General features: G+C 50.5%; 10 protein-coding genes across 10 annotated transcripts; 4 read left to right on the forward strand and 6 right to left on the reverse strand.

Moving 5' to 3' along the window:
* Positions 1 to 604: 604 nt before the first annotated feature.
* On the reverse strand, positions 605 to 3,088 carry AUEXF2481DRAFT_64121 (uncharacterized protein; the record flags this gene model as incomplete). Its single annotated transcript, XM_013490040.1, has 3 exons — positions 605 to 778; positions 828 to 2,455; positions 2,512 to 3,088. The coding sequence occupies 3 exons, from the start codon at positions 3,086 to 3,088 to the stop codon at positions 605 to 607; spliced, it is 2,379 nt and encodes a 792-aa protein (XP_013345494.1).
* A 921-nt stretch (positions 3,089 to 4,009) lies between these two features.
* On the forward strand, positions 4,010 to 5,090 carry AUEXF2481DRAFT_64153 (uncharacterized protein; the record flags this gene model as incomplete). Its single annotated transcript, XM_013490043.1, has 3 exons — positions 4,010 to 4,040; positions 4,092 to 4,329; positions 4,379 to 5,090. The coding sequence occupies 3 exons, from the start codon at positions 4,010 to 4,012 to the stop codon at positions 5,088 to 5,090; spliced, it is 981 nt and encodes a 326-aa protein (XP_013345497.1).
* Positions 5,091 to 5,524: 434 nt separating this feature from the next.
* AUEXF2481DRAFT_64132 (uncharacterized protein) lies at positions 5,525 to 6,179 on the reverse strand (the record flags this gene model as incomplete). Its single annotated transcript, XM_013490042.1, has 2 exons — positions 5,525 to 5,969; positions 6,040 to 6,179. The coding sequence occupies 2 exons, from the start codon at positions 6,177 to 6,179 to the stop codon at positions 5,525 to 5,527; spliced, it is 585 nt and encodes a 194-aa protein (XP_013345496.1).
* Positions 6,180 to 7,009: 830 nt separating this feature from the next.
* Positions 7,010 to 8,130, forward strand: AUEXF2481DRAFT_3802 (uncharacterized protein; the record flags this gene model as incomplete). Its single annotated transcript, XM_013489831.1, has 2 exons — positions 7,010 to 7,481; positions 7,544 to 8,130. The coding sequence occupies 2 exons, from the start codon at positions 7,010 to 7,012 to the stop codon at positions 8,128 to 8,130; spliced, it is 1,059 nt and encodes a 352-aa protein (XP_013345285.1).
* A 1,694-nt stretch (positions 8,131 to 9,824) lies between these two features.
* AUEXF2481DRAFT_64217 (uncharacterized protein) lies at positions 9,825 to 11,753 on the reverse strand (the record flags this gene model as incomplete). Its single annotated transcript, XM_013490047.1, has 2 exons — positions 9,825 to 11,300; positions 11,361 to 11,753. The coding sequence occupies 2 exons, from the start codon at positions 11,751 to 11,753 to the stop codon at positions 9,825 to 9,827; spliced, it is 1,869 nt and encodes a 622-aa protein (XP_013345501.1).
* Positions 11,754 to 13,952: 2,199 nt separating this feature from the next.
* AUEXF2481DRAFT_631742 (uncharacterized protein) lies at positions 13,953 to 15,247 on the reverse strand. Its single transcript, XM_013490176.1, has one exon. The coding sequence runs from the start codon at positions 15,093 to 15,095 to the stop codon at positions 14,235 to 14,237; it is 861 nt and encodes a 286-aa protein (XP_013345630.1). The 5' UTR covers positions 15,096 to 15,247; the 3' UTR covers positions 13,953 to 14,234.
* A 26-nt stretch (positions 15,248 to 15,273) lies between these two features.
* AUEXF2481DRAFT_631820 (uncharacterized protein) lies at positions 15,274 to 16,467 on the forward strand. Its single transcript, XM_013490177.1, has 4 exons — positions 15,274 to 15,454; positions 15,622 to 15,674; positions 15,753 to 16,045; positions 16,111 to 16,467. The coding sequence occupies exons 1-4, from the start codon at positions 15,421 to 15,423 to the stop codon at positions 16,196 to 16,198; spliced, it is 468 nt and encodes a 155-aa protein (XP_013345631.1). The 5' UTR covers positions 15,274 to 15,420; the 3' UTR covers positions 16,199 to 16,467.
* Positions 16,468 to 16,739: 272 nt separating this feature from the next.
* On the reverse strand, positions 16,740 to 17,162 carry AUEXF2481DRAFT_3807 (uncharacterized protein; the record flags this gene model as incomplete). The annotated part of the gene is made up of 2 exons (XM_013489832.1): positions 16,740 to 16,909; positions 17,051 to 17,162. The coding sequence occupies 2 exons, from the start codon at positions 17,160 to 17,162 to the stop codon at positions 16,740 to 16,742; spliced, it is 282 nt and encodes a 93-aa protein (XP_013345286.1).
* Positions 17,163 to 17,477: 315 nt separating this feature from the next.
* On the reverse strand, positions 17,478 to 19,006 carry AUEXF2481DRAFT_3808 (uncharacterized protein; the record flags this gene model as incomplete). Its single annotated transcript, XM_013489833.1, has 2 exons — positions 17,478 to 18,910; positions 18,961 to 19,006. The coding sequence occupies 2 exons, from the start codon at positions 19,004 to 19,006 to the stop codon at positions 17,478 to 17,480; spliced, it is 1,479 nt and encodes a 492-aa protein (XP_013345287.1).
* Positions 19,007 to 19,124: 118 nt separating this feature from the next.
* On the forward strand, positions 19,125 to 24,527 carry AUEXF2481DRAFT_631903 (uncharacterized protein). The gene is made up of 2 exons (XM_013490178.1): positions 19,125 to 19,156; positions 19,231 to 24,527. Exon 2 carries the CDS (start codon positions 19,324 to 19,326, stop codon positions 24,262 to 24,264), a length of 4,941 nt encoding a protein of 1,646 aa, XP_013345632.1. The 5' UTR covers positions 19,125 to 19,156; positions 19,231 to 19,323; the 3' UTR covers positions 24,265 to 24,527.
* The last annotated feature ends 27 nt before the right edge of the window (positions 24,528 to 24,554 follow it).

A 24,554-nucleotide genomic window follows, 5' to 3' on the forward strand; every position in this document is an offset into this window, starting at 1 on the left:
TTGGGCATAACAAATGTAGACAATGCTTCGATGCTGACGGGTCGCGGAGAACCGACATTGGAGTCCAGTAGCACAGATGCTAACGCGACCTGCGGGTCTGACACCACACAGAGTTTTAATTAGCCCGCTACGGAATAAAGAGACAGAGGATCAGCAGAAAATACCAGCGATAGCCAAGATCGCCAGGAGAATGTGTGCAATGCTAAGATATAAGCTGCACTTGCAGGAGCGTGTCGCCCACGACTTTTGTGCTCCGCGGGCGTCAACCAGGGTCGCGACTTCACGACGCATACAGCGCCTTCTGGTCAACAAGTCCTCCAATATCAAGCCAGTGGATGTCAAAAAATGAAGTCTTGCTTACATTTCTATATTTCGCGTCGTTTCTGCTGCTCTCGACAAAAACAAAGATCGATACAACGCGCATTGTCTCACCCAAGAGCCATCTGCGGGTCTCCTTCCCTTGCCCAAACCCAGGCTCGTGAGGGTACTCCAGATATGTTCGCCCAAAAGAAAAACGCCTCAAACAGTTCTTCCATGAACGTTTGAATCCTCATGAAAGTAAGAAAGGAGGAAAAGAAATGGAAATATTCAGTACTCGTGAGGTTCAATCCTTGACCTTCGCTTGCCTCTTTGCGGTTCCAATGTGAGTGTTATGCACCTTGGTTGCGAACTTCAAACTTGTCAAGGTCTCCGACAGATGGGCCTGCAGAGGACTGACCATAACAAACATCAAGGTCTTGCTGTTTCCGCCCAGCGAATATTGCAAGAGATAGGTCAACTGAGGAAATGTTAGCCCAGTTCAAAAACAGTTTATGCGCTCAACTCACTTTGCTATTACGGTAAGGGATATGCTTCGCATCCTTGCCCGACCCGAGAGCGCTGATGACATCGCCCAAACAACTCAAACTCTTGTTGATATTCTGAGTCTCCTTCAAACGATCGCCCGAGACTTGACTGTGGGCAAGACGCTCGCTACCTGCCAAATCGACAAGGTTAAGCGTGCCCTCGGAGCGTTCTCCTGTCATTGAATTTTCTCCAATCAGTCTGAGGATGAACACAGAGTGACTGCGCGACGAACGCGAGTTGGCTTGGGTGGCGGCAACCCGTCTGTTGCGATTTGCCTGATCCAAGATAGCGTTCACTCGTGAAGGCGAGTCTAAGTTGACTGTCGTCACATCTGTAATTGTGGTCTTGAGTTTGACTGGGTCTTGGCGAATCTCGTGCTTCTTGTTGTTCCAATCCTCGGCCTTACCAAGGAGGTCATTCACGGTCTCGTTGTACACTTCAACAAAGCTACCTTCCATTGAGTATGTCCAACCCTTATCTTCCAGGCTTTTAGCGGTTTCGTAGATTTGGGTGACAGCACTCGGAATCATGCCGTCAGATGCTGACATCGTATGAGTCTTTCCTGATCCGGTCTGGCCGTAACAGAAAATGCAAACATTATATCCATCGAGTGCGCTTTGAACAAGCTGACTGATCTCGTCGAAGATTTCGCCATTCTGAGAAGATGGTCCAAAGACTCGGTCGAAAGAGAAGTTGTTGTTGGCTTTGGTAACAGTGCCCATGGCACTCTTCTGATCGGGGCCCTGTACGACAACCTCTTTGCTGTCTGTGTCGGCATCCGGGAAAGCGAGCTCTGCTGTTTTGGTCTCCTCGTCGCCTAGCGCTGGACGGACACGGCAGAATACACGAATATTGCCCTTGAGCTCTTGGACTTGGTTGTGTAGTTTCCTTCTCAAAGTTTCCTCCTGTCGCAGCTTTTCTTTGGCCTCGGCAGCGACGGCTTGAGCATCCAGCATTTGTTGATTGAGGTCCTGGAAGGCTTGCGATTGTGCTTGGTTGTCTGATTCGAGGAAGTCAATCTTTGCTTTCATGGCACGCATTGACGTCTCCAGAGTGAGGGTGCTCGTCGAGGCTTCAGTCAATTTTTCCTTGAGGCTAGCATTCAGTGCGTTCGATGATTCCAGATTGGCCTTGACTTCGTTCAGCTCCGATCGCAGACTCTGCAGTTCGCGATCTTTTGAAGTGACATCGTTGTCAGCCGTCAGCTTTTGCAGGCTGAATTGTGTTGTAAGCTCCTGAACCTCTCGTAATCTTCTGGCTCTTTCTTCTTCGAGTTCGGCTCGTAGCTCGCGTTCTTTGTCTGCCAACTCCTCCCTCCACGTCTTGTTTGCTCTGTCGGCTTCTTCTTGGGCGTCTTTCCTGACTCTGTCCAGCTCGTCTCTTGCTTCGCGCTGCAGGCGTTCGATCTCCTTGCGATGATCATCTTTTGCGTCTTCGAAATCGTTGCGATTCTTTCGTCGTAAGTCGTCAATCTCGAATGAGTGTGATCGCTTCATATCGTCTAGTTGTGCATTTGTTGAGGATAGTTTGACCTTTGTCTCCGCGAGTTCGGTGGAGAGTGTTTGATTCGCGGCAGAGAGCTGTAGGCGGACTTGCTCCATTTCGGTGACTGCGCAAGAAATCAGCAAGGCGGAGGACGACTTAGAATCGAGTCTCAAAACATACTGCGCGCTTTGTAGATAGAAATGCCTTCTTCCATGCCCGTCTTCTCTGTTGCGGCGGAATCGAGCTGAGACTTGAGTTGCGAGTAGAGAGTCTCCATGTCTTCGAGGCGACCTTTGGTGTCCCATGCTGGAGCAGGAGTGTTAGAATAGCGATTCAAGTACGTGATCTTGCCCGGGGAAGCATTGTAAACGGTATACTTGGTGTGGGGGGTCTTAAAGATGTGCAATTGCAAGTCTGGTTCAGGCGGACATGGCGTCTTTGGGGCAGGCTTGGGCTTTGGTATCTGTGAGGGTGTTTTGGGGCACAGAGGCTCCTCTTGCGGTGCTGAAGACAATGAAACAGACCGAGAATCCGAGTTGTTGGAACTCAAGCTCAGGGTCCGGAAGGCTGTTGAAAGAGAGGTATTGCGATATGCTGAAAAGGCAAACTTCTTTGGGTAGGAGGAGGATAGAGGTGTGGGGGAGTCCCCAGCAGTCGGGGCACGCGACAATGCAGAAGCATAGGATGCAACCTTGTCGCCAGTACGCGGCTGTTGGAGAATGAGGGCATATGATTCGATAATGGGAGATAGTAGCATACCCTTGCGCTTGTTTGGTAGAATGCTTGACGAGGAGGAATCCTCGTCGTCGTCCTCTTGTGTGACTGAAACAGGGCGGGCAGCCAGGGCACTGCGTGAACCGGTTCGAGGAAGGGCTGAGTTGTTTCGGTGGGTAGCGGCGGCGGAAGCAGGTCGGACAGAGGAGGCAGCTTGGGTTCCAGGAGCCTTGCGCAAAGCATTGGTCGTGTTGGAGCGCTTTACAACTCGACTTGTGGTGTGTGTGGATCTAGCAGGCTCGCCAGCACGTTCGGCCAATGTCTTTCTCTTAGGAGCTGGCTCAGGTACTGAACAAAGAGCCGGTCAATGAGCGTCATTCGGGATGCGACAACGAGGACATACAGGCTGAGCCCTTGTGCTTGAGCAGATTGGCTGGAGGCGGAATGGCGCGCGCATTGTTGTCAGAGGCCGACATCTCTAGTAACCCACTCGTGGCAGGTATGCGACTAGGAGGCCGTAGCCCTGATGCGCGAACGGGCTGCTGTGAGATAGACGTTAGAGATCTTGTCGAGGGAAAGGCGTGTAAAAGACTTACAGCATTTTCTCCATTAGGGACCATGATCGATCTCAATAAATGGCTATTTCAGACGACATGCCACAGCGTCGTGGGAAACCGTAGCACGAAAAGTGTATACCGTTGGTGGTGGGGCCTCTCTGTGTCTTTTGTGTCTTGTTAAAATGGCAGGTGCTTCCCCGGGATAAACAAACAGCTCTTGCCGCGTTCCCAAAGGGGATGCTTGAGGATCAGCCAATCGGAGCATCGTACGCTGTTGCCGATGGGAATCTTCACATGTCAAAACAGCCATTCAACATCATCAGTGACGTTTTGACGGTCCAGCCCAAGTTTTTTCCCATTACCTTAATCCTGAACTTTCCTTTTCTATACTCGCCATATGAATCATCATGGAGAAGTACAGTGCTTTTCGTGATCGCGGTAAGTCCCCTCACCATGTATTGCTCTAATCTGATACTGACCATCTGTCAGGCTCGGGCATTGCGCCCTTCTTCCCAATCCCCACTCAACCAGCGGGATATGCTCTTCCTCTCCACGTCTTCCTTTTCGTCGTGCGCATCTTCTTCTTGATTCCTGTCACTTTGGCCTACTTCTTGATCCTCGCATGGGTTCCTGTCGGCTCTCTCGGTAGAAAGGCCGTCCTCTGGTGCATGCTGGGCATCCCTGGCATTTGGTGGATCGATCTAGGTGTTGATGGAGTGAAGAAGGGGTACGTTTCTGTTGCAGCTTTACCAGAATTGAATACTGACTTGCCACAGCTCTCTCGGTCAGAACCAGAACAAGCTTCCTCACCCTGGCTCCGTCATTGCTTCTTCTTACACATCTCCGATCGACGCTCTATATCTGGCTGCCATCTTTGATCCTGTCTTCACTCGCTCTTACCCTGATGAGCGCAAGGTTCAGCGCATCAGTCTCCGCCAGGCCATGTTTCAGGCTCTGACGCCACCTGTTCTCTCACCTCCCAAGGACGCCAAACTGGTGTCCATTTCGGACCTGCTGCGAGAGAAACCCGATCGCTGTATCGCTGTATTCCCAGAATGCACCGCCACTAATGGCCGTGGTATCCTGCCTTTCTGTCCAAGTCTTTTGACTGTGCCCGAGAAGACCAAAATCTTCCCCGTCAGTCTGCGTTACACTCCCGCGGATGTCACGACTCCCGTTCAAGGCTCTTACTTTACTTTTCTCTGGAATCTATGCTCCAAGCCTACTCACTGTATACGTGTTCGCATTGCTGAGGCTACCTACAACAAGCCATCCGCTCCCGAGCCACCGCGCAAGAACTCCTTCCAGACTAACCTTCTCGATGACTTGCATCCTCGCACTACGCAAAAGGGTGGCGTGAGTGAGACCGAGAGGGAGTCATTGGACAAGATTGCCGAATCTCTCGCTCGTCTAGGACGTGCAAAGCGTCTAGGCCTTGGTCCTTCTGATAAGATCGCGTTCATCAAGGTCTGGAGCAAGAGAAGATGATGCTTCTACTCATTCAAGCATTTCAAGCGGGCGGGTCTGCGTCTATCATCTGTATAATATGATTTGAAAGTCCGCGTCACACAGTCATAGTTGACAAAGCAATCCAAATTTCTGAACTAATCACTTTTGACCGTACCCTTGATCCGACATCTTGCAGAGTAATACTGTTCTTGGATTTGTGATTTGCTTTTCCATTCTGTGTCAAATCCACACTTGACAACCGGTGCACCTGCAAGAGTGCTGCTCATTAGGAGCACTTGACCCAGCTCAACTGACGGGGCCAGCAACGACAAAAGAAAACGCCTCCCAATATGCATTTCCATAAAGAAAGAAAAACTCCCAAGCGGCAAAACACGAGCTGCCATGTCCCAGGCCCATTGTCCTCTTTTTCCAAGAAACTTCTGTAACTCATCCGTTTCTCTCCCCAACTCTCCCTACTTCTCAGGAGCATCAGGCAACCTCTCAATAACATACTTGCCCTTTGCCACATTAACAATCGGCACACCGGGAATCTTCCTCAACCTCCTCTTCAAATCCCTATCATTAGTAGCAACCAAATAAACCCTATGCTTCAACACCCGATCCACAATACAATCATCCGCATAGGTACCCTTGTGTGAACATTCCAATCTTTCCCATCTCTCGTCGCGCGCAATTTTAAGCGCGATGCGGTATTTTGGTCCTAGTTTTTCCAGCTCGGCCATTACGCAAGAGGTTATTATGGGGCGGCAGGTGGCGTAGAGGCAGTCCATTAACGAAGGAAGTAGTTCGAGTTTGTTGTGTACGGTGTGGGAGAGGAAGTTTGTGTCTACGAGGACGGAGTAGGGTGGTTGGAGGGCCGTGTTGTGTTGGAAGAACATTGACGAGGGAGCTTGTGGACTGTGTGTCGCATTTGTAATCAGTATCTTTGCGCGCAGAAAAACCAAGGGTCACCGGAGGCATAACTCACATCTCTCGTACTACTTCTTCGGCTGGTGCTTTTTTGGCTTGGTCTTCGCCGGTGACTTGGTTCTTCTTGAGGCGCGCATCGCGTTGGCCGATGACTCGCTTGACTTGTGCGAACTTGCGCGTCTTTTTCTGGACTCCCATGTTGACGGAAGGTGTGAGGAGTCGGAGTTGTGTGAGTTGTCAGGATGAACGTCAAAGATGATTGTTCTCGTGGCGCATCTCTAACTCTGCAATGCGACGGCAACCATTTTTTGGTCTCTTATCTTATCGCGGGTGGTCCAAGCGTGGAAGAATGCGGGCTCCCATCTCGGACCTCCGCACTTGCATCTCAATCACCTCACTTCACACATACGAGACATTGCTTCCCACGAACTTCACCTACATCGACGCGTTTACACGACACAACATGTGAGACGATGCCTGTTCACAGTCTATCTGTGGCTCTGCATGTCCTCGAGACATGATCAGGAAGACAAAGTCCAGAGGGCGCGATTTCTCTCAGCCTCGGCTGATACCAAGACATCTCTGTCCATGTCGCTATTTCTGTCTTCTGAGCACTGTATATCTATACAGCTGGACACATGACAGATGGATACACGCGGAGCGAACTTGTCGTACTTCGAAGCTGCTCAATTAGAAATACACAACTTCCAGACGAGTGGTTCGATTGTCGCCGTCCAGGGATGCTGTTGTGTTTGAGCTGCCTACTAATGATACCTCCAATGCCAGTCCGATCCTCTGATGTCGATGTAAGTAACTTTCACTACTCAGACACACTCGTGTGCGTCAATAAATGAGCAAGGAAAGGGTGTCCATAGAATCCCATAATTGCGAGGCTCGAATTGGAATTTTGGTTGATGAGCATGATCGAGGCACACTGCCAGTTTCTGTCTTCTATATCATCTGTCTTCTTGTTTTTTTTTCCCTTTCTTTTGACCTCTTCACAACATCAAGTCATCTATCTACCGATCATGAGATACTTGAAGATTATTATTTTGTGCTCCTCTCTACTGGTCTTGGGTGCACAAGCAGCAGGCCCGCTTGCGTTCGCTGTAGGACGGCTTCCGAAACCTGAAGAACCCTCTCTTCAGCGGCGCGGTATCCTACAACCAGCTTTGTTAAATGGTCTAAAGGGCCGAGATGGCGGTCTCTACTATTTCAATGTCTCAGTCGGTACCCCCGGTCAGCTACAGACTGTGAGTCTCGACACCGGAAGCAGCGACACGATCTTCATCGCTGCAAACTTTACCGTCTATGATATGTATACGGGTGCCAACTCCACTTGTGAGCCAGAGCCCGGCTGCCCGGGCGGCACGTTCAATGAAACTCTGTCGTCCACATACAAAGAGGTCGTCGGTGGACTGGAGGAAGGACAACTCGACATCAACTTTGCTGATGGCACCTGGAGAGCTGGCCCTTACTCTACAGACGTGATTCAAATCGGTACGTGACAGCACATGATATATCATCTCTGTCAGATTAAGTCAAACTAACATAAACTACAGGCGACCTCTCAATAACAGGTGCTCAATTCAGTCTCGCCTATGAAGGCCAAACACCCACGAACCATGGCAGTATAGGTCTCCTAGGCCTCGGCTACGCAAGCAATGAAGGTGTGATCGAATCAAACGGCACTTTATACCCAAATTTCCTCGAAACTCTCGTACACGCCCGTGCCATCCCGTCCCGTCTCTACTCCATCTACCTAAACCAAATCGATCAAATCGGCTCCTTGATTTTCGGCGGCATCGATACTGCTAAGATTTCTGGCCCACTTACAACTCTGAGCTTGCTTGCTGAGAAAGGCAAAGTGACGGGGCATTTCGGGTTGAATCTTGATGAAATCACTGCTTCGACTCCTGATGGCAAAACCCACAGTTTCATCCGCAGTGTAACCAACAAACCACAACCAGTCCTTCTAGACATTGGCGCCCCTAAATGGAAGATCCCGGAAGTCGCATACCAACAAATCTTCGCCATGATAGGAGATGAAGAAACCGGATCTCGTCCTTGTTCAGAAGTCACCCGTGGCCACCCAAACACTACTCACTTCAACCTCCACTTTAGCGGCTCTGGCTCCAACACCTTTTGAGATCTAGAATTGGCAGACTTGTATACACCGCTCATGGGACCGGGTACTGGGAACGCTGCCACCAATGATGCAGGACAAAGCCTTTGTTTCCCAGAGATCCGTGAAGGAGATGCTAAAGGCGAATGGCCTGATGTTGCCTCTAATATAGGAAATGCAGTCATGAAGGCTGGCTACTGGGTTTTCGACCTAGACAACGGACAAGTCTCCATCGGACAAGCTAATCTCGGCACCAACGCCTCGAACATCATGGCTGTGGAAGCTGGGAGTGATTGGTTGCAGAAGGCCGTCGAGGGTCTCGTGGGGGAGGTACAGGGCAATGAAGTCGAAGGTATGATTGGGAAGGAGGGAAGAGTGTTTGGGAAGGTGACTATGAAGGCGATAGTGGGGTATGCGACAGGAACGGACTTCTATCCTCCTCAGGCTACAGGCTCCACTGGAAGTCTCAAACAAAAGTAGGAGGTTGGAGATAAGGACATTTGATTTCGATATCTGAAAAAAACAGCAAGCCGTGAGCTCGGCGCGTGGCGACAAGTATGGATATAGCATCGCTTTATACCTGTTTATCCATGGAGCTATCATACCCCAGGTTCTGAACTACCTCTGAAGTTGTGTGAGATGCTAACGATGTATCAGTGCCGAGTTGCTATACTGAGAACAAACTGCAGTACTGGAGAGGCTTCACGCAGTGGTTGTTCTTCTGTGAGCCTTTGCGACTTCCTCAATAATATCTTGAGTCGAGACACCACGACGCCTCTGAAGATGTACTTGATACAACCTGGCCTATCGACCATCCATCCTCAAAGCGAGACGGATATCTCAGTCATTGTGGGGGCTAGATATGGTTGAGATTAATCATGGTCAGAGTCACAATCATGACATCTGATGCAAGAAAAAAGATAGAATCAAAAGAATAATACAATCTCATCTGAATATTATTAGTTTTCGCAAAGTTCCTCTTCCTCTGCACCACCAGATAAAAGCAAAATGATAATACAATACACAAGCCAACGTCTTCCACAGAAAGCATTAGTGCCAGACTATTCTTTCCCCATCCCATTTTGAAATCCCTTAAAGGAAGAAAATGATATCATAGAGATGTAGGAAAGAAGCAGAAGATGGAGATGACAAAGAAAACAAAAGCAAGGAAACAAAATAATCAGACAATTGTTTGTTTGTCCATTTCTCGATATTCGTTATACTATCTTTTTCGTTGTGTTGATTGTTGTTGTCGAGAGATTCCAAACAGTGATGTGATATCGTTTCCTCCTTTTCTCATTCGTTGCTTCAAAACAGGCGGTGGTGAAATGACAAAGCAGAAGGTGCACCAGATGGGCGGGAAAAGAGCATAAGGGACTAGAACTTGATGCAATCTTTGACAAGGGAGGGATAAAATCAGTGCGCTGCTTTCGGGCTTGAGTGAATGTCCTTTGAGCCATGCTGAAAGCTAATAGTGGTACGGTGGGGATATGTTCTTTTGGAAGGGGTGGGATCTACTTTCGTAGCGGTCGTTGGTGTCATTCGTCATTGACTTCATCAAGGCAGCCGAGAGACCGAAAGAAGACATGAGAGCAATGTCGTCTCGTCTGCCCATGCCGTGGTAGCTTGTTCGTCGTTCTTGAAATCGGTTCGAGTTTGCAAGCATCATACTCATGAAGGTGTACAGTTGCCGTTACGTGTCATTGAAAATGAGTGATCTACTCGACAGTGATTTCGACACCGGATTGTTGGGACAGTTCATCGCTGCCGCGAGCCATGTGTCCATTGCGACGAGGGAAGCCGGAGCCACGCTCGGGCATAGGACCACGAGGCTGGCGAGAGGGTGCGCCCTGGTTGCGGTCGCGAGGCTGCTCGTCATAGCCGGTGTTGTTAGTGCTGAAGGAGCGGTGGCCACCAATGGGTCCTGGGTTGCTTTCGCGGTCCCAGGACATCATGCCGCGCAGACCACGAGGGCTGCTGGCGAAACCGGCGGGGCCACCAATGTTCATGTTTCCGAGTCCGTTAACGAGCATGTTCTCGTCTCCACGGGTACCAATGGGAGCGGCAGTACCAGTGGGGGTGATGGCAGGTGTGCCACCATTCTCACGAGCGTATTCGGCAAAACGAGAGACGTTGTTACCCAGGGTGGCAGGGAAACTGGCGGTTGAAGGGACGGGGGAAGGAGTGTAAGAGCGCAGGTCAGCGAATGACTTGGCAGCACGGAGGTTAGGACCTGCGGCAAGGTTGCTAGGGGCGTCCTGGAAACCAGCAAGGTAACCAGATTGCTGGTGGCGAACACCAGCTCCGTTATAGAAAGCATCTTGGTTGCGAACATCGGTGAAGTCGGTAGTCGCAGCGCGGTTGAGGCCTCTTCTCTGTGTCTCACCTTGCTGGATGGCCTGAATCTGAGGCATTGGTGGACTGAGTCTCTGACGAGGGGCATCCTTGTAGACGTGAACAGCGCGCTGGTCGGCCTGTCCCTTTGAGATGTGGGCAAGACCCATGTGGTGGGAAATGGTGTGGATGACACGCCTCTGAGGAGGGCTCAAGTTTGAGGGAAAGATGAACAGATCTCTGTTCTTGTCCTCCTTGAAAATGAGCAGGTCCGAGTAGACCTTGAGCGTGTCGGGGTTGTTAAGATCAACAGCAAGTCCAACGTTTCCAGCCAAGACAGGCGAAGGAGAGGCTGGAGGCATGTGTCCAGTGAGTGAAGACATGGATGTCTGGGTCTGAAGAGTCTGGTTGGCCATGGGACGGTGTTGCTCTTCGAGCTGGCCACGGCGCTCGCGCTTCTCTCTTTCAATCCTCTCGCGCTCAGCTGCGGGGAGCATCTTCTTGTACTCGACTCTCAACTTCCTGCCCTGGAGCTCAAAGTGGTTCATGGCATCGATGACGGCGGCCGTTTCATCGGGCGAGGTGAAGTTGGCGAAAGCCAGACCGCGGAAAACACCATTGTCGAAATGGTAGTTGAAGGCATAAGGGAGGGGCAGACCCATATCGGTCATCAACTGAACCAATTGCTCTTTCTTGACAGCGAACGGAATGTTCTTGATGACAATGGCGGTGGGAATGAGCTCCTCGTCGGGCTCAGAGCCAAGTTGGTCCGATCTGATTGACGGCGCACCCATGACACCTCCACCAAGACCAAGGTATGGGGAGACTTGAGGCATGGGTTGGGGCTGGTCGAGCCAGGCCTGTCCACCAACGTTAGTCAGACCCAGACCATACTGATGCGAAGGCGCATTGGTGCTTACCGAAGGAAGACCGTTTCTCGGGGCCTGTTGCGGGCCGCGCCTGCGCTGGGAGGCACCCAGAGCGCCGATGGTGTTGTTTCCAAAGGCAGCGCTGTTCCAGTTTTGAGCACCCATATCGTAACCACCACCATAGTTTTGGTTCATGTTCTGGTTCATGTTTTGATTCATGTTTTGGTGCATGTTGGGAGGGGCGCCCATTCTGTCATTATAGCGAGGAGCGTCGAAACGCTGCTGTTGCTGCTCTTCGGCGCCGTAGAGGCCCGAAGGGAGGTGAGCGTACGAGTCGAATTGGCGCGACGACTGGCGATGCAACTGGGGCTGATGACGCTGCGCATGCGGCGAGCGACTTGCAGGCTGGTTGTCGTAATACATGTCCGGTTGTTGAAGACTCATGATGTCGACAAGCAGGCGAAGTCTTGGGAAGAGAATTCGACGGAAAAGAGTTTAGAGTTGTCGGGGGGATGTGATGTCAAAAGGCGTTTAGGCAGACCAAAGAGTCGAGGACGTGTGACCCCGGCTAGCTCGGCGGGATTGACAACGGCAGCAACGGGTTGCCTGAAGAATTACAGGGCGAGCTGTATACAGGGAACAGCTATGCAGCAGAGCACAAGGTCAGGTGAAGGAAAGGGACCTTGATCGTCAAGACTTGAGACGGGCGTCGTTGCGGGTGTAGCTGGCCGACTTTGATTTCTTTGTCGTCAGTCGTTGTTCGTGGCGGGGCGTGATCTCATAAGCCCTTGGGGTGGTTCCAGGGGCGGGAGAACAGTGCACAGAGAGAAGACTACCAAACCAGCAGTCGACGATGAGATGATGATTAGGTCTGGAGAGGGTTTGGGGAAGGAGAGAGGGAATGTAATCGAGAGAGGATTTTGCGATGGCCGCCAAAGACAGATGTGGGTACTGCGAGAGCTTGGCGTTATGATGCAGCAAAACAGCCTTGTGGCCTTCTTTTCTGCAGCCGTAAGCCGTTGGATGCCCGAGTCAGAGACCTGTCTCCGTAACAACTAACGGAGCAAGTGATATGATGATGAAACAGATCAACCGAGAACTAGGACTATCACAACTCCCTGACTGCTTTCTCTGTACAAACAATTATATGCAGACCCCTGCCTGCCGATATAGAAATTTCCAAGCAGAATCCGTCAGCGGAGCGCACTTCCTCACAAAAAAAGAGTCGCAGGGAGGTCCGCGCCCGCTTTCGCTGAGCATCGGTAAAGGCCACACACACACACCATCTTGACCCTGAGTCTTGCCCAGTGTCCACCGACTCTAATAAAACAGCGCCGCGCCTCCACCCGGTAGTGCTGCTGCCGATTACAGTCTCCATACAGCATGCCATCGTGCATCTCATCGCACCGCACTACCGCTGCCCTCTGCTTCCTATTAGCTGCTGCTTCTCTTGGCTACCTTGTATCGTGACCAAATCGACCCAATTGGCCCGTCATTTCCCAAGAATCTCGAGAGCTCTGCCTTCATGCAGCACCCCGGCAGCCGGTTCCAGAGTCCTTGCGCTAGAGCCTCGTATGGGCGTATGCTTCGACTTTCTATGTGCTTCTTCTCCAGTCCTGAGACGCCGGCCACGAAATGGTCTTTGACCTCTAGCACTTAACTAGCTATCGTTTTTTGACCATTCTTCCGCTACTTCCGCGCTTCTTCTTTTAATCAAAAGAGAATACGAATGTCTAAATCGCGCACTGAAAAAGCAACAACCCTCTGTCGACGGGACCAGGTATGATGATGCTGTGAACTATTGTAGGCTTCATCTCAATGGATCGGACCACTTGTCGACCGTTCGCTTCCAACTGCCAGGGTCCGTTCAGGCATCTGTGCTGCTTACTCTGGCAAATCCTTTGGGCTCCGACTTGCTCTTCTAGAACGTTGTTTCATCAACTTGCCTGTTGACAGGTCAAAGTATGACCCTCTTCGATTGCTTGCGTTATGCGGCAAGCGGGCCGTACCCTGCTGCCTTTGCATGACTTTGCAGCGTCACACTTTATTCAAGGTCTGCTTGTGTCTTGATGTCGATGATTCAGACTGCATGTCAATGTGCTTTACAAACATTTTGACCAGAACCGGCGCAGCAAGACCTGCGTTTGTGGTCCTCTGCCGAGTGTGCTGCGCTAGACTGGCCCTACTAAATCCTGCCGTCCATTTGGGACTTCTAATCAATCTATCGAATAAATGAAGTCACTCGCGCGGAGACTTCTCGAAGATTGTCATCAGCCTTGTCGATATCTTGAAGGAAATTAGCCAACGTCAAGCAGTTCCAAAATCAAGGTCTCGCATCCTCTCGGACGCACTCTCATCTTTCACAGCTCCGTCAATTCTTAGGAGATATGTCAGCAACTTGATACGCGCGTAGGGGATGTAGTCGCAGGATGTGACGGATGGCCAGCAAGGCGTGAACATGGTGCATATGAGCCGCGCGCGTCTGCACAGTGTATTCATCTACCTTGCATTCGACACGTTGTACTGACCAAAGAGAGCTTCCCGTCTAACCGCCAGCACGGCATGATAATATGTGCCTGCCAAAGTGTATGCAGCACCTTTCAGTCATGTGATTGTGAACGATCCTTGCTGTATTTGCTGGGTCGACCTTGGCCCTACCAATAATCCGCTCAAAATCAACGTACACGAGACAAACGGCTTGTTCGTGCATCCTTCTCGCTTTAATCAACTCTTGTTGATCAGCATGCATTTGAGAAGTGTGATGCATCTGTCGTCCGATCTGAATGTTGCAGCCCAACCTTATCGCACGATAACGTCTCGCATCGCATGCACATACGGTTATGTCTTCGTAGCCTCGCTTTGCCAGATATTGCTCAGGGGCAGGACGGAGTACCTGACTGACCATCGACAAAGTTTGGAGTGTGCTCACTCCAGAATGATGCAGAAGTTGTTTCTGGTCTTTCCAGGATGGACCTCATCTTTTCGAAACTTGTGCCGCTTTTCTGAACCCTTGCCCTGGTAACGCCACAGATAGTAAACGAGTTTGGTCGATAGCTTCTTCTTGACCATAGTATAGCCGAGGGTGACCATGATCTGGTTCAATAGAGTCTCATCCAGGTAACGCGAGTTCATCACACAGGGCGCTGGAAGGACCAAGAAGAGGGACGGGAAGTACTCGGTTGCAGATTCCCCGAAACCTAACACGGGCAAAGCTCGCAGAAATTGACATGTCCTTCGCAGCATCTCTCCCCTGCCAAGTGCCTCCGGAACATAGTTCAATACTAATGACAGAGAGATGATGTCGAATTTGTCAGCGTTTATCTCTGGAACAGGTCTTTCCATAAAGTCTTGCTGTTCGATTCCAGCGGCCTGTGAGTTCAGGTCTATGCGCGTCACATCAAACACGTCAGATTTCGAACATGCGTTGTTGACAGAGAGAGCGCCGACTTCGAGCATGCGGATCGTGTGTCCTTTCGGCAGGTCCTTCGGCAACCAGTCCAAAAGAATTCTCGAGGTGTCTCCGCCACGATCGCCAGATTGACCTTGAATGCTCGCTTGCTGGTAGCTCTTCAGACCACCTTTCTCTTCAATCTGTTGTCGAATGGCTGACGCCGTCTGTTCGTCTCCTTGACGCGTGGCATCGGCAAGTACTTTGTGCAGACGATGATGACTTTGTATCAAATTTCGGGTGGCCTTGGAAGATAATGATGCCTTTGGCTTGTTGGCTGCTGGTGGCCGACCATGAGAAAGGCTCACTGGCTTTTGTTTCTTCTTGGTGTTGACCATTTTTGTGGAGTTGTTGGAAATTTGATAGTCTTCAGAGTTTAGGTGGAGCTAGGTTGTGTGGCTCTCTGATTTTCTCCAACTCGGTAAGACGAAAAGTCGCAGGCTACAGAGGAGTTTGAGCAAATTATTATGATTGAATATTCTTGTCCTTCCATAGTATCTCTTCACTTGTGCAAAAAAGTGTCCGAGATCCACGCCAAGAGTTTGGGCGACAAAGACCAAACCGAATTTTAGCCGCTTCTTTGCACTTTGCAAACTGCTTTGCAAATTCCAATCTTGAGCAGCGAGCGACTTCTGTAGCAACGACCCCGACAAATACAACGAGATGGCCCCTTCGAACACCACCCAGGCCCCTAAAGGTGCGACTCACCAGGACGAGGAATCATGGCGAATACTCTACGACTGAGGATTGTTCAATTGCGACAAAATCTGTCTTCGTTGGACGTGTTCGACCCCAGGCCTTGATCCTTCCACTGCAAATTCCGCATACCATGGAAAAACACTTCACTAACACCACCTTTCACAGGCGCAAAGAAGGCCACCAAGCCTTCGGCCAAGGCCGGCGCTGCCGCTAAGGCTGCTCTTCGTGGCGTAAGGACTACCTGAAATAGAGGCGTGTCAGCACTCCCATCGCTGACGGCCTATTCTTTTGATTAGGTCAACTCGCACAAGGTCCGCAAAGTCCGCCTGTCGACCACCTTCCACCAGCCCAAGACTCTCAAGCTCTCGCGCGCTCCCAAGTACCCCCGCAAGAGTGTCCAGGCCGAGACTGGTGTCGAGCAGCACAAGGTCTTGATCCACCCTCTCAACACCGAGTCTGCCATGAAGAAGATTGAGGAGAACAACACCCTCGTCTTCATCGTCGACACCAAGGCCAACAAGCGCCAGATCAAGGACGCCCTCAAGAAGCAGTACGACGTTGACACCGTCAAGATCAACACTCTGATCCGGTATGGCCAGCCCTGTTTCTCGCTCGACTTCGCAAGAACCCTACTAACGCACTTGTCTTTTTCAGCCCCGACGGTACCAAGAAGGCCTTCGCCCGTCTTACTCCCGACGTTGACGCTCTTGACATCGCCGCCACCAAGCTCAACATTGTTTAAATTAGCCTCGTTTCAAAACAAGATGATGGCAATTTGGACTCGAATGTTGTGGTTATGATTATGGTCTGCTCAAAACAAAAAGCATTGGCGTTACGTGGGTGTGGGTGGCTGCAAGGAAGCAGACCCCTTTTCGATACCAGGGAGAAATCCCAAATCTAGTTCATTCATGCCCTCGCCGTGCATTGCCTGTTGTCATTCATGTGATTTGTTGAGTAGATGTGTGTTCTGATCTCTGTATGTTTGACCACTTGACTGTCAACGATAATGCGCTTGAACAGCTTCCAGCGCATTATCGATGATTCTCTTTTGCTATTGTCTTCTTTCGACTGATGCTTGGGCTTTCGTTCTCATGCTCCAAATACCATCATCTATCCTACAACCCTCCATAATGTACAAATTCCTCATGGCTCTTTCCATATCATGCCAATTGCCCAGCACTTGTATATCTCCATCCTCCAGAGATTCCAGAGACCTGTATCCTCCAGACTCCTAAGGTTTAAAGACAGACAGCTTCAGACGCTTCTCTTGCTCTCCATCTCTTTTACATGCGAGTTCTCATCTGCTCCAAATTCTTGATGACGACCAAATTCGCATCCATGAAGCGATCAACACAGTTTTGCATACAAGGCTCCTCGCTCCTGTCCAGTTTACCCGAGGAAATCTTTCCAGTGATGCATTTGCGGAAACAGGTGTCTGTGAGGGAGTGGATGGCTAGGTTGCTTCTGGTCAGCAAACTTGGTCTGGAGGACTTGGAGCAAGGCGAAATAGGATGGGAGAAGAAAGCGATGTAGGATGGAGGAAGGGAGACAAGGGAGTGGGAGAAGAGATCAAAGGGAAGCGGGTGCGACGTACATTGTTGGATTCTAGCCTTTTGAGACTCGTTGACGACGAATTGTTGAAGGTCTTGCTTTTCGGCGTCTGACATCTTGGAGAGGTCGATGTTTCCGCTGCCGAGAGAGTCCATGGTGTGATGTGTATGGGTTTGTCTAAATGGTACGATAGATATTGGTTTCGAGATGATCGGAGGTTTGGCTTGCTGTGGTCGAGTCTGGTTGCACTTTCGCAGCTTCGTCGAGGGTGCAAGCTGCGTCATGAAATCCATTTGCCCTTTGGACGTCTTGGCATGGGATTTTATGGTCATAACAACAGAAACAAGACATTGTGATGGTATTTGTATTTGCGAGAAAACAGTAAAATGGGGTATCAATTAAGAAGCATCAACAGAAGTGAAATAACCAGCAATGCATAACTTCGTGGAACCATCATGCCAAATAACCAATCATGCTGCTGCCAGTTTAGAGAGCCTTCTCGCCTCGATTCGTGCTAGAGCTTTGGCCTTCCTCTCGTCACTCAAACTGGAGATTCTAGCTCCTGTCTTCGGCGGGCTGGTCGGGGCTCCAACATCGGGTTTGCCAGAACCAAAGTTGAGAGCACCAAGACCTAGAGGCAGAGCAAGACGATCGAATTGTGGCTTTTCTGGTGAGTACTTCTCGACCAGCTCGTCTATCGTCATGTCTGCTGTCGACTTTCTGCTGCTGCGAGGTATGGAGCGAGGAAATAGCTCAGGGGATGGTTGTGGAAGGGCTAGTGAGATGTCGAAAGTGTCTTCACTAAAACGCTTTGTGTGCACACTCTTGGTCGACTTGGGTCTTCCATCCTTGGGCAACTTCTGACTTTGAATGTTCAAGTCTCGTGCGCGTAGAGGAGATTGGTCCTTGTCTGCGGCATCGTCCACGAAAGGGCTGGAGAAGGCGGCATTTGCCCAAAGATCACCCGCTGGAGCAGTCTTCGGTGTCTTCCGCTTGGGACTGTTGATAATACCGCTTTTCTTTCCCAGTACTTGGTCGAGATCGTAACGAAGATGCTCGTTCTCGGCCTTGAACTTGGCGATGTCGTTCTTGGTGTCCTGGCTTGTCTGGCCCGTGAGCTTCATCTCAAACTCCTTCATCTGAGCAGCCAGATCTTTGGTCTTGGCTTCCAGTTTCTCGACCTTGAGTTTCTCTTGTCGTAGCTGTGATTTCAGGTCTGATACTTCGTCCTCCTTCTCCCTTGCGAAGTCCTTTGCGGCCTTTTGCTTAATGACCAGTTTCTTCATCTCCCGCTGAGTGGCTTCGGCATATGACTCGTACTCTGTCTTCCAGTACTTTCCTGACTGTGATCGGGGCTCCATATAGTCCATGGTCAAGTCGGTATCGTCCTTGGCCCTCTGCATTGTCTTGCTCTTCTGTGCGGAGTCGCGAACCTCTTGAAGTTGAGCAGTGAGCTTAGTTCTTGCTCTGTTTGAGGCTGAGCCAGGTTGGCCGAGGCCGTTGTCGTCCCTTGCTGTCCATGGACTTGGGAACTTTCCGGGGAGAGTGTTTGGGAGGCCGTTGCTGCCTTGCTTCTTGCCTTCATTGTCGACAACTTGGGCTCCAAAGGTGACAGACTTGTTCCTTCTCGTAGTACCGGGTGTCATGAGAATCCCGTTAGGCTTGGTAGGGGACAGACCAGGTGCAGAGGGTAACGCGATCTCATCCGTGTCGTCTTTTGGTCGTGTAGGCATCTCAACCGTCACAGTGCGTGGCTTCGATTCGATTTGGATTGATTGAGCGACTCTGGTGTCTTGTATATAGTTCGCTTCGTTGGGTGGAGCAGGAGTGCCAAAGATGGCATGTTTGAATGCGCGTGCTGCGAAAACATGGGCTGGTGTTTCTGGCGCTTCGGGAAAGGGATCTGAATACCACTTCAGTTTCGTTCCGATGATCGAATAACAACGACGATACCTTCGACCTCTTCCACGCCCTTGGCGCCCGTAATCCAGGATAACATTATGTGAGATTGATGTTGTCAACTCGTTATCGCGTTTGCACTCGAGGAGAACGCTTTTGTTTATCAACACTCTCCACACCAAACCTTGATCTGCCAAGCTGCTCACCGCCTTCCGCCTTGGAGAGTTCATCTTCCAACGCTTCTATCATTGTATGTTCTTCTGATGATAACCACCCCATTCTCTCCTATACCATAGATATCATAAAGATTAATGTCGGCCACAGCGTAAAGAGTGCGGCTTCGGCTGCTCGCTCTTACTCAATTTTGGTAGTGTCATCTGGCACTTCTACCACACACGCTCATGACCACCTTCAAGGATGGCTCCAAAAACGCCTGGAAAGACGTCTACCAAGAATCGCAAACACAATGAACCCCCAGCACCAAAGCCTGCCGCGACGATCCCGGCAGACGTTCCTCATGTCAACTATGCCGAGGTTCAGGCTGAGGAAATTGACGTCCTCCAAGCCATTTATATGGAAGACTACGAAGAAGTAGAAGTCAAGTCTGCCTGGAGCAAAAGCTCTGATCGAGCATTCAAGCTCAAATTGAAAGCCTTTTCCGATGAATCTACCTTTGTCATTCTCTCTGCCAAATTGACGGCAACATATCCAAAGTCTGCTCCTGTCCTTCAAATAGAAGGCTTGGATAAATTGCAAGCTCAAGCTAGGAAATGTCTTCAACACATTATCAAGACCAGACCGGCCGAGATGGCTGGAGAGGTCATGATGCACGCTATCGCCGCGGACATACAAGATGCGCTTGAAGACGCCGTGCAGGCCAGAGAGCAGGGCGTTCTCCCCAGTCTTGAAGATGAGCGCATGAACCAGGAGGCCGCTGCCTTTGACCAGGCCAAAGAAGCCAAGGAGGATGAAGCTAAGCGAGTGCAAGCCGCTCAGGATGAAGAAGAACGTATGCTGCAGCAAATGGTTCAGGACGAGGTCGAACGTCGTGAAATTAAACGACGCGACAGATCTTCTCGGACTCAACAAAAATCTAGCCCACATCCATCAGCGGAAGACGGCAATAACACGATCGACTTTGATCAAGACATCGCACTTGCTCCTGGCGTGGAAAGCGCACCTTTCAGTAGCGTCGCTTTGATATCACCAATCGCTTCCAAAGGACAAATGGGTATCTTCGCTGCTCAGCCCAAAGTCACCAGAGGTGCGCTCATGAGTCAAACCATGTTGGCGGTTCGTCGCTTGTCCTTGAAGATCATACACGGCGATGCCACGAGCAAGAATCATTTGCTCGCCCTGGAGGAAGAGTTGGAAGCGCTGAAAGTCCTTCGCCAACCCAACATCCTCAATGTCTACGCTTTTAAGGTCGATAAGACTGAGGGCAAAGACAGCGGGTCCAATCAAGACTGGGACGTCTCAGTCTTGACAGATCTTGCCAACAGAGGAAGTCTTGCAGAGATGCTTGAAGACGGTCACACTGTGCCTCCAGCAAAAGCGAAGCAATGGTGTTTGGATTTGCTCGAAGCACTAGACTATTATCACCGCCATGGTATCGTTCACAAACGCATTCACAGTGCTAATGTTCTACTTTTCCGATCGGATACTGGAGTCACGTCACCGAAGCTCGCAGATGCTGCATACGAGGACAGGCTACTCATACTGCAGGGCCGACCAAGCACTGTCGAGAAGAGCAAGAAAATGGTGGCTTGGCTTGCACCCGAATGTTCCGGGAATGATCCTGCATTTACTCGCCGGAGTGATGTCTGGGATTTTGGTGTTCTGCTTGTCCAGATGCTGTTCGGCACCACAGTGACCCGCAAGTACCATGGTCCAATGGCTATGCTTGAGTCGCTGGATCTTTCGGACCCGCTTAGCGACATCTTGCGCAGAGTGTTCAGCAAGGAGCCAAAGAACAGACCTACAGCTTTCGAATTGATCCCGAGCGAGTTCTTCCGCAGCGACCTACCAATTATCAACGCAGAGCATTCCACGAGTAAAAGAAGGCAATCGTCTTCTATGGGCTTTTCTGGAGACTTCAAGAGTCCTATTGCTAGACGCTCTAGGCAGAACTCACTCAGCGTTGGTGAAGGCCCTTCATTCTCACGCTATGTCAAGGACTTCACCGAACTCGGCCGTCTTGGTAAAGGTGGCTTCGGTGAGGTGGTAAAGGCACGCAACAAGCTCGACGGCGGAGTCTATGCCATCAAGAAAGTCAAACAAGATTCGGCTGCACAGCTCGAGCACGTTCTATCGGAGGTCATGCTCTTGCACAGACTTAATCATGCTTACGTGGTCCGCTACTATTCAGCTTGGGTCGAGGATGACTTGTCTGGCATGGTTGAACTAGATCAGGAGTCCGTCTCGTTCGCGGAAGATATGACCACGTCCTCAGGCGATGGTATACAATTCGGCATGAGCAGTCGCGGCTTAGACTTTGTCAGCTCAAGTGGACTCGGCGACGATATTGTCTTTGGTGAAGACAGCGACGATGACGACGATGACGACGAGGACGACGAAGACGACGATGAGGGCTCGGCTTCTGGAACGGAGACTAATGGTCGTGTTGCAAGTGGCAGGCCTATATTTAGGAATGGAGCACACTCAGAGGGCGCCATCAGCGATGGCGAAGACACCGATTCACGTCCGCAACGCACACATCGCGCCTCGTCTCGCCGCTTCATGCGCTCAACACTTTACATCCAGATGGAGTATTGTGAGAGACACACACTTCGAGACTTGATTCGGAAGGACATGTATGCCAAACCTGAACAAGGTTGGCAAATGCTCCGACAAGTCCTTGAAGGTCTCGCGCATATTCACAACCATGGAATCATCCATCGCGACCTCAAGCCTGACAATATCTTCATTGATGTTGCTGGAAACCCTCGCATTGGAGACTTTGGTCTAGCTACAACAAGCCAGTACACCAGCGCTGACAAAGTCATGACAAGCTCCAATGGAGGCGCGGATATGACCAGAAGTGTTGGAACTGCCATGTATGTTGCACCGGAAATCAAATCAGGTTCCGGCGTGAACTACAATGACAAAGTCGACATGTACTCGATGGGTATCATCTTCTTCGAGATGTGCTTCCCCTTGAGAACCGCTATGGAGCGCCACGAAGTGTTGCTTGAGATGAGAGAGAAAGATCATGTCTTACCTGTTGAGTTCCAAGCTCCAGAGAAGGTGTTACAAGGAAACATCATCATGGAGCTGATCAGTCACTCGCCTGGCGACCGTCCGAGTAGTATGGAACTCTTGAGAAGTGGGAAGCTGCCGGTACAGATTGAAGACGAGACCATCCGACAAGCACTGCAGAGTTTGACCGACCCAGGGTCGCAATACTATCAGAAGATGATGACAGCTTTATTCTCGCAGACGCCCGATCAACGCGTTAAGGATTTCGCTTGGGACGCTAAAGCGAGTAAGGACCCACCTACAGCCGAAGATTTCCGTGTAAGAGATATCGCTAGAGGCACTCTATGTTCCATCTTCCGCAGACACGGAGCCGAAGAGACGCAGCGACCTCTAGTACTTCCTCGCTCCAACTACTACACCGCACCCAATATTGTTCAGCTCCTGGATGGCACCGGCAATCTTTTGCAATTACCTTATGATCTCGTTCTTCCGCATGCCAGGCGTCTCGCCAAGCAAGAACCGGCTGTCGAAAAGACATTTGTCTTTGGCAATGTCTTCCGTGACACCCTCAGTGGAGGTGCGCCTAGGACTATCAAGGAGGTCGACTTTGACATTGTGACAAAAGAGAGTGACGATCTTCCGTTGCAAGAAGCAGAAGTGCTCAAGGTTGTAGATGAGATCATTGACGAGGTCCCTGCTCTCGCATCACAACCAATGTGCTTCCATCTCAGCCATTCGGATCTGCTAGAACTCATACTTGATTTCTGCCGCATTGATCAATCTCAAAGGCCACTTGTCAAAGAAACCCTCAGCAAGTTGAACATTCACCAATTTGGCTGGTCCAAGATACGTACTGAACTTCGCTCACCTCTTATCGGCATTCACTCTACATCTCTCGATGATCTGGCACAATTCGACTTCCGCGATACCCCTGAGAAAGCTTTGAAAAGGCTTCAGGAGATCCTCGAAGGCAGCACACACGCAAGCAGAATTAGAAGACCCATGGACCACATTAAGCGTGTGGTCGATGCGATGAAGCTATTTGGCATTCGTCGCAAGATTTACATCTGTCCTCTGAGCAGCGTCAACGAAAAGTTCTACTCCGGCAGCGTACTTTTCCAGTGCATGTACGACAAGAAGAACAGAAATGTCTTTGCAGCAGGTGGAAGGTACGACCGACTTATCGATGCCCATCGCTCTCGCACACATGCCACAAGTGAAGCTTGCCATGCCGTCGGCGTCAGTATCGGTTGGGACGGCCTCATCGCCGCCATCATCAGACACAAAAAGAACGCAGTCAACAATGCCTATCTCAAAAAGGGCCACGAAGAATCGCTCAGTGCAGCTTGGAATGCCAAACGCTGCGATATTCTCGTGGCCTCTGGCGATCCCACGATTCTCCGCTCCACAGGCATCAAAGTCCTCGCCAGCCTCTGGGCCAACGACTTCAGCGCCGAACTAGCCACAGACGCCCGCACCATCGACGACGTCCTAAGTAAGCAGCGCGATGCCTCGCACCCATGGATCGTAATGGTAAAGCACGAAGCCTCTTCAACCTTCAAAGTACGCAACAGCACCACAGACACCGAGACCGAAGTCGCAAGTACAAACCTAATCGCCCACCTGCGTTCTGAGCTCCGCGAAAGAGAAAGCAGGGAAGCTGGACACGGCAACAATCGCTCTCGCCACCATCCCTCCCTGATCCGCCATTCTTCCCACCACAACGAAAACAACAACAGCACCAGCGGCAACGAACGCAACAAAAACAACGTCCAAGTCCTCATGGCACAACACCGTGGCAAAAAGAGCAATAAATACCATATTGTAGAAGCCGCCCAAGCCCGCTGGACATCCTACATTGACTCTTGGAAATCTTCCGCTCCTATTCTCGCCATCGAAGGCAGAGAAGGTATAGTAGAGAGCATCCGTGACGAAACACGGCTTTCGGATCCGGATTCTTGGCGCAAGTTTGTTCAGAGTGCTCCGTTGGCCGAACGTCAGTATTTGGCGCAAGTGCATGAGTTGTTGGCTGAGATGAGGAAGAAGTGGGAGGCGGGGTTGCAGGTGCAGGGGAGAGAGGATGGGGTGGGGGTGGGGAGGGAGGCTTGTCTCTATAACTTTAGGACGGCCAATTGTGTTTATTACGATGTTGGTCTTTGAAGGACTTCTTGCCATCGAAGTCGCGAAAAAGATCTATTTCACTTTTCTACATTTTGCTTCACTCTTTCAAATGTGATGAGATGCGCATGAAAGGTGATCTTATGACAAGGACACGCAAACCACAGTCACAATCACAGTTTGCAGTTCAAAGAAGTGCCCAAAGAATAAAGTCGAACAGAAATTGGAACATATGTACAAGTACGGCCAATTAGTGGTGGTGGGAATATCGAACCAGACAACAGAGAACCACCGGTACGAGACATGACATCAAGAGAGCTATGACCGTACGG

Source organism: Aureobasidium subglaciale, assembly GCF_000721755.1.
Source record: "Aureobasidium subglaciale EXF-2481 unplaced genomic scaffold scaffold_6, whole genome shotgun sequence".
Lineage (NCBI taxonomy): Eukaryota > Fungi > Ascomycota > Dothideomycetes > Dothideales > Saccotheciaceae > Aureobasidium > Aureobasidium subglaciale.